Raw genomic sequence first — 8,492 nt, 5'->3', positions numbered from 1 at the left:
AGCTGTAAACAACTTTGTTTCTATGACAACGGTAGGGTGTCCATATTTGGTGGTAAATATAAAACAATAAGAAAATATGTTTTTACAATAAGAAAAACGAGCACGCGAAAGTGGGACATACAATTTGAAAAACAAAGCGTTTTATTTTTTCAAATAAATAAATTAAAAGCGGCTTCACCGTTTGAGTCTTCATTCATTCAATTTATTTAGGTACCTACGTAAGAATTGGGGTCCTAAAAGTTTGTTTAGAGCATCGAATTTTTTATTTCGGAATTGATCCATAAGTAACCAAAATTTCTGCCTATTTAAGATTTTAGGGGGCGACATTTTTCAGCTTTTGCCCCTCGCAGCAAAAATGTAGATCCGGGGCCGTCTAGAACTGGAACATGTGTAACTTCTGTGGAGCTTCATTTATTTGGGAAATTCGGGTATGAACAACAAAGAAACTCAAAATAGATCTGTGATTAATTTATTGTGCTGGCTGGTTGCTTTGCTACTGGGCGATTAAAACAATTCCATCTGTTTCGATAACTGTATTTGACAAGCAAGGGTTTATTTAGTATGTGCTTTAAGTCTAGATATGTTTGGGATTTAAGGTAGGTATGTATTATTAGGCCATAATCTGGCAATAGCATTCTTTGCCATTATGTGTCTATTACTGTAAAAATTCAAACAATACGTAAAAAGTATAATATCGGCATCATGTTAATCAAAGAACCTCCTGTAGGTACTTATTAGTAAGTACTGTAGAACCTACCTAATTAAATAGCTATTGGGCTGGATCGGATGTAGCATGTTTTTATAGGCTCTCAAGATGAGTAAACTGGAATTATGTATTGTAAAATTAAATATGTAGGTACTTCTTACTTAAATTATTTAGTTTATGAGGTAATAAACTTAAAATTTGCAATTTTGAACGTTCACAGTAATATACAAATACATTATTTCATACAGGTACATTGCCAGTTTTGTCGTTATTTTGATTTAATATATACAGTGTAAATTGACTTAGGTAAGTTAGTAATTCATAAACATATCACAATTCATAGATCTAGCAGTTAGGCAATAGTAGGTCCCATTGTATGTACTATTTTACTGAACCGATGACTTCTCGCCTATGAATAAAATGTAAGTAAATACCTTGAATGTGTTTAGATTGTAATCCAATAATAATTATAATGTTAGTAAAACCGCACTTGTCAGACTGGAAATATTGTCCTTAATATATTATAATGGCCGATTATGATGATGTAGGAACACTCGCAAGTAGGCATTTGACCCATCTAATTCTGTGATAGGTATTGACTTTGGATGCTCTTAGCTCTTAATTTTAAGCGCAAAACACTCCATATTGAATCGAATGTTAACTGTAGTGCGATAAAGCTTCTTTTAACGCGGCCCTTCTACTCGCCGTATGACTTGCAGCAAATTTAATTAATTTTGAATAGTTAGTATGCGTGTTAAAAAGAATCGTAGCCTTTTGAAATTTCGAAAATAAGTTGTCAAATATACACTTATTGCCATCATTTTCAGTTTATATTAATCATACCTACTCAGATAGGTACTTATCATTTTTTCAGTTATAGCTTATTGGTTTTAAGAATTTAAGTGCGATAGCAACATTACAAAATAGTAAATAATCACTGAATTTGTTATTTTAGGTATTGAAGGCTCTTAGGAGATTTTTATGAGCTGTATGGTAACCAAACGTAGGTAGTTACTTAGGTTAATATTCCTAGATATTTATGTGAAGCATATTTATAACGATTAAGAACTTTTTTCGTAACAATTTCAGTCACAGAATTAGCTGAGAGTACCTGCAGACAATTGTGAGAGGTGCGCCATCAGTTATTCATGACGTTTTTTAATAGAGCATAAGGTAAATATGAAGGTTTTCGATATATAAAGCATTTTACATATATAGTCTTACTTATTTATTTTGATTCAGGCAATTATTTACCCTGCTTTTATTAAGAAACATGTTAAATTTTAAAATTGGTTCGAGAATAGAACTTTACTAATTAATTAAATGGGAACACAGAAATAGAAAGTAATTATTTTGTCGATTCGATCTAAATGTTTGCCTACTTTTATGGTTAATACTGAAATAAATGTTTTGTAGTGGCCACTAACTATAGACTTGTTTATACGGCATGATGGAAAAACTGAATGTCTATCACAGCTTCTTTGTAATTATGTAATTATTTATAGTTATCTATTCGTTTATAAACAGTACAGTAATTTACACTACCTACATTATTTGCAAACGTTATAAACCTAGATGTTTCCATTTATAAAATGTCTAGTAGGTAGGTATAAATTTTGATTTTAGGCATTTTATATTATCTAGCCTATCTATATTTTACTCAGGATTGTCGATTTATCCGGTTTTCGTTCACTGCGAATACTTTTACTAATTATTACTAGGTACAATAAAGATCTATAATAATTATTAAACAACTTATTACAAAAATATGTACAACTTAACGATTATGGTACATTTTTATATAGTATTTTTCTATTTAAATTATTCGTAAATCTCATATCTTTTAAAGAAATAAATAATTAAACAATGTAAGCGTAACGATAAATATTACTTAGGTACGAACTCTGTTCAGGAGTCCTTGGTCTTTATACGTAAACGAGTGGAAGTGATTATCACAACATCATCTCGTTGTATGTTTAATTTATTGGAGTTGCACAGGACATCTTACCAACTATCTACTCCTTTTGCCTAAACTATGATTGCTCATTTTCTCATTACAAGCACCTATCAATAAGGAAATTATGTGAATGGACAGCGTTGTGTCATTTTAATATTGTGCGAACGTCGTAATTATTATTTACAATGAATGACGATGGGAACATGAATTTGGTGGAAAGCCATAGTATATTATTGGGTTGGATGAGGAGGAGACGCAGTCTCAGACGTCAGGTCGCAGGAGGTGAAGGTCGACTGCCACGTCTCGCCGCTGGTTGCGCATGACGCGGGGCTGGGACGCCTGAGCGGCGTCGCCGAGCAGCGCCGCGTCCTCGGCCAGGGAGTCTCCGGAGCCGTAGCCGCGCTCCTCGGCGGCGTCTCCTTCGCACCACGACGCAGACCCTGAGCTCACCGATCGAGGCTCAGTTTCCGCTCCCGCGGAGCAACTGGCGCAAACTTCTGCAATTATTTATAATTTTCAATGTTTCTGGTTTAACCCGAGCACAAATATACATATTGTTCAATTTGGATCTAGGGAGTTTAATGATGGAACTCCACCTCTCTTACAGAAATCGTTGAGACTTATTCGAATATAAATATTATTAAATATTTTAGTAGATACACTATTATGGTGGGTCCACTCGATACCAGCTTGAAACAGACTTTCATAGCATTTTATCTGCGTAACAAATCGGTTCATGCCAATGATAAGTCTGCACAAACATCTCTTGCCATCATATTTCCACTCAGAGTTTAGATTTTACTCAGACTTTAAGTGAGTACAGATATTGTACTAGCTTAAAATCTGTATCGTGTGAACCCACCATTAGATAAGTAGGTACAGTTTGGTCAAGTAGAAAATATAACTCGCGTTATACAGTACTTCGATGAAGCTGAGCTACACTTTCTGTATCGTCTCGAGTTTGAATCCATGGCATAGGTTGTTGAATTTGTGCTATGAGCGTAGCCCTATGGTGTGTGAGACATAGCTTTCTTAGCCAAAGAGAAATATTTCACTTCTAGCACCAACATATTTCGCACAAATTATTTTAGAATATTTTTAGCTTTTACAAATGTAGTTAACGATAAGTGTCAAATATTTTGATGCTAGAAGTGTAAATGCTCTGCTAATAGAAGAAAATACATAATAAAAATAATGTCAAAATGCAATTTGTATCCCAAAAATTATCAACTGTAGCGGGGAGTAGATATATGTAGTAGGTAGACTAAGAAGTCAATTGTTAGATATGTCAATTCAAATGTTTATCTAAAAATATTTATTGCTTTGAAGTTTTTAAGAAAACATTTGAATTGAAAGAATTTTCAGAAACGATTTTGTGATATAATTAAGTAGCATTAGATTAGTTTTTTTAGGTGTGTGTCAATGTAAATATGTTTAAGTATTATTATATATTATGAAATTTTCCCAAGATGATGTAATTACCACAAGTAATAAGATCACACCTCATATTTGATGTAAACTAAGTTTTAAACCAGCTCCAGTCGGAGCTTCAACCTGGCGGATTTTTCGCTGGATTTTTCCGAACATGTCCGTTTACTTTGTACCGGAGTTTTCGCGCCTATAACCGTACGGCAAACCATAGACAATAGCCGGGAGAAATTTGTCGTCACTTTACTTCGTTACTTTCAATAGTTTGTCTTCATATCTCATTGAAAAAATAAAATGTTCAGAACACTTTTGTAAAGCATGTGTATACATGTACACTATTAGAACTTGAATGAATTGAAGTACCTACCCAATTTTTGCACTGAATTTATTTTAGTCACTGTTTATATTGAATTTGTATCATCAGAAAGATATGACAAAAATAACAGCTTTAATTTCCTTGCCTTTCAGTAATTTCGTTTCGTTTCGTTTTCATATAAGTAATGACATATTTCTTAGTTGATTTCTGTACCTACTAACCGTTTTCCCGCGGTTTCACTTGCGGCCCGTGAGAACTACCTATTTCCCGTATAGCCGGACGGACAGGTAGTTACTCGAGAGGAGTGTAGCTTTCTAATAGTGAAATAATTTTTCATTAATTTTTATTAATTTAAAATTTTGTTAAAGTGTATTGTAAGAATAGTTTCTCAAAATTGTCCGTCAGTATAAATTAATCTAAGTCTCCGTTCGAACTTACTTTGGTTTGTCTTATGGCTTTCATCATTGAGGAATGATTGTCAATTTCTATTACACATTTAATAAACATTTGAAACACATGTAATAACACATTGGTATAGGTACATTTTACTTATCAGGTAATTTCTTGAAATTATTATATTGCATCGCTATATCGATGAATAGAAAAGAAACTACGTAAATATACATAACAGACATGCTAAAGTTGCTAAAAGAAATTGATGAAAATAATGCTGTTTATAATGATCAAAAATTCTTACCACAGGTTATAAAGTAGACTGAAATCGAGCGTGTAACTCTAATGTAGGTAGTAGTATCCGTATCCGAAGTCAATTTATAAAATCAATTTTTAATTAATGGAAATTAAGTATTTATTCCATCTGTTCACGACAAATCTAATAATTAAATTAAATTTATGTTATTAAATTTATTTATTTTTATCCGAAATAACGCATAACAGTTCACTGATTTCAGCCTAGTTTACATGGCATTGTTTTAAAGATTCAATTTCAAACATGCTACCAGTTTTAAGAATTACTTAGGTAGATCAATTATGGCGCTTAGCGCTTATAATGCAGTTGTTGTCTTGCTTCCTCTGGCGGTTTCACCCGCCTTCCGGATTAAATGTAGGTAGCAGATATTCCTCGGTAAAAGGGCTAACTGACACTGACAGTTTTTTACTAATAGATCGAGTAGTTACTGAGATTAGCGCGATCAAGCAAGTCAACCAACAAACAAACCCTTCAGATAACTAGGTACTTGGCTTCTGCGGTTTCACCCGCGTCCCATGGGAAATGCTAATTGAAACAAATAAACTTGCTACATACAGTAATAAAGTATAGATTACCTACTTAAAACTTGTTGCATGTTTGCTTTAAACGCTTTATAAAAAGTTATTTTTTTTCGATGGCATCTAGAATTATTAGTAAATAGTCATGTATTGAGTCAATATGTTGTTATCGTGTTGGTATATTGAACTAATTTTGATTAAACAGCAAATTAAAGTACATACATTAAAAAAGGATCAGATAAAGGTAAATCTACGTCTACGACACGTTTATTAGTACATTCATGTGGTTGGAATAACTGTAGGCGGGTCTAGGAGGACACAGAGAGACACTAGTAAATGATAAACATTCCACACATCGATAGGGGTAGGGTGTAGAACTCACTCAGCCGGCGGCGGCCATTTACTATGGGGCTCTCCCATGTCGTCGGTCAGAGAGAGGTCGACGACGAATAATCTTCATAAGATGCTGCAATTTTGTAATATTCTCATATTTATACCTATGGCAACGACGTTTAATTGGTTAAGATGGCATTAGACTAGATTACAGCAATCGATTCACACGACTCTACTTGGCAGGTAATGTGGTGATAGTTAAAGTGGGGGTAAGGTTTGATAAGTCATACCTATCACAGCGTGCAGTGAACAACGTAGATATTGATTAGAGTTAACTAGACGTTGCAACGTAACTCTTGGAGAACAGGAAATTTACAGGTCACATTAAGTAAATCAAGTCTATTTGGCCGTTTAAACTCTAAACAATTTCTACAAATGCAACGATTTGTGACTATTCAGGAGTTGTTATGTGGGTTATGACTGTTGGTACTTATGTACATGTATGTGGGCATACATCGTGCCCGATACCGACCTGAGCTGTCGGTAACAAGTCGGGGAGGCGTGACCTCGCGGTCCGGCACTACGATAACTACTTCGTCGTCCCTGGGGGAATCACCGTTGCGACTTGAACTTGCTGTCCTGTAATTATTCATTATTCAGCTGAGCATGCATCTACATTTCAGACTGACTGATAATGATGTTAGGTACCTAATAGGTAGATATTAACGTGGCTTAAAAAATAACGTGTAACAGTAAAATCATTGCTTACTTTACGATAACTTTTTTTTTCATGAATCTGCTACCGAGGTCTGAATATCCTCGGTTCATGGGACGTTTGTAGGGCACGAGCGGCGCGGCGACAGGCGCGGGCGGCTCGAAGGTGCGCGACACCGGGGAGTTGGGCTCGGAGCACTGCTTCTCCGTGAGCGCCGGCCGGTGCCGCGCCAGCAGCCCCGCCTCTCCTGAGGGGCCACCTTCTCCTCCGTTGGCACTACTTCCTCCTAGCCGTCGTGACGCTCCTCTATCTTCCTTATACATTTCTAATAAATGATCCAACTTACTTTCTATATCATCTACCTGAAACAAATATATAAACCATATAAACGGATATTATTACATACAAGCGCCTGGTTGACATTTCCCGTGACCCAAAGGCTGGCTTGTTTTTGCCAAACGATTACCTAAACAGGCTATTCAACGTGACATTCCCGCCAGCCTATTGGGTACTCTAAGGGGTGACAGCGATGAGAGATGAGGACCATTTTTATGACTTCCTGAATAAAACTAAGAATTTTCTCGTTTTAATCTAAAATAGATTTAGACCTTTGAATATGCAATTTTATACATGTAAATAATGGATGTTTAGAATGTAAGGCGTACATAATTTGCATACAACTTACTTGTCTTTCAATTTTAACTACTCTGGAAGCTAGGCTGATTTTTGATGCGTAGACATCTTTAGCTTTAGATCCTTGTTTTCCAAGTATTTGGTCTAACCTGTAGGTGAGTTAAAAATATAAAAATACATATTATATAACGAACATTTTATTTTTCGTACTTCTATGTGTGAAGGTGCCATGGTTGTGAGAATATTTCCAATGTGCATGGAATAGCAGAGCTAAGGAACAGCCAATAAAAACGTTAGCATTTATAAAACAATAGCTTTTTCCCAAACTTGTTTTTTAGGGCTGTTAAATAAAATATGATGTAATCATCTTTTGTCTACAAATACATTGCACAAAAATATCAGAAAAAGGAGGTATACTATGATACCTAATTTTAAAATTAATTCTAGATGATAATGAAAGGTCCAACTCATTTTAAGGACGCACGACTACGAAAGGTAACTAGGTGCCTATTAAAATATATTAATTTATTGAAAAGAAAAAGCCTGAGGTTGTAATTGATTAAGTTTATAGGCATGGAAGGTAAATCATTATCATCACCTCGTGTGACAAAGCTTTAAGTACTAGACAAAAGCATTAAGAGAAAGGATCCATCATAAAAATAAGTGTGTGTTTTTATAAGCAAAGCCAGTAAGCCCGAGATTCGCTAGTAACTAAGTATGCTTTTGACATAATGGCCATGTGTTGCCAATATATTAGGTATGTTAATTATTTTAAGGAAGCATGAAACTATTTTAGGCCTTGCGTTTCTTAGTAAATATCGTTTAGGTGAACTTATTATATTTTGAAAATGATTCAATAAGTCAGCATAATGATGGAAATGCATTAAGCGTGTGTATGATACGAAATAGGATTTTAAGACGTGGACAGCTGAAATTGGATAATAAAAATTCCTAACTGGCAACTAAACTATAAAGGTAGGTACCTATTATGTGGTAAGGTATCTCTGCGAAGGTTATGATGATACGTTCAAGAGCAAAAGCGATGCAAAATTTTTCCCAGGTGATTCTTTTTTATCTTAACATTTTAACAATTATCTATTCATTTAGGATTTAGGATAGCAAATTTTCCTCCTAAATCCAGTTAGGTACCTAAGTAACCCAATACGATTGAAAGATT

General features: G+C 34.7%; 1 protein-coding gene across 7 annotated transcripts in view; it reads right to left on the bottom strand.

Moving 5' to 3' along the window:
• Positions 1-453: 453 nt before the first annotated feature.
• The window catches only part of LOC110374089 (potassium voltage-gated channel subfamily KQT member 4), a 40,898-nt gene continuing 32,859 nt past the window's right edge, over positions 454-8,492 (bottom strand). For 5 of the 7 annotated variants that reach the window (XM_021331663.3, XM_021331662.3, XM_021331666.3 and 2 more), the window contains 4 exons: positions 7,368-7,464; positions 6,737-7,044; positions 6,500-6,606; positions 454-3,160 (listed from right to left, as the gene is read on the bottom strand). In XM_021331663.3, coding sequence (XP_021187338.3) covers positions 2,925-3,160; positions 6,500-6,606; positions 6,737-7,044; positions 7,368-7,464 — 748 coding nt within the window. In that variant the 3' untranslated portion in view covers positions 454-2,924. Of the gene's footprint in view, positions 3,161-6,016; positions 6,132-6,499; positions 6,607-6,736; positions 7,045-7,367; positions 7,465-8,492 lie in introns of all 7 variants that reach the window. The other 2 variants (XM_021331668.3, XR_007510413.2) reach the window with 2 other exon arrangements.

The sequence above is a fragment of the Helicoverpa armigera genome, chromosome 3 (assembly GCF_030705265.1).
Source record: "Helicoverpa armigera isolate CAAS_96S chromosome 3, ASM3070526v1, whole genome shotgun sequence".
Taxonomy (NCBI): Eukaryota; Metazoa; Arthropoda; class Insecta; order Lepidoptera; family Noctuidae; genus Helicoverpa; species Helicoverpa armigera.
The sequence above is the reverse complement of the archived record's forward strand: the minus strand, read 5'-3'. Positions and strand labels throughout refer to the sequence as shown.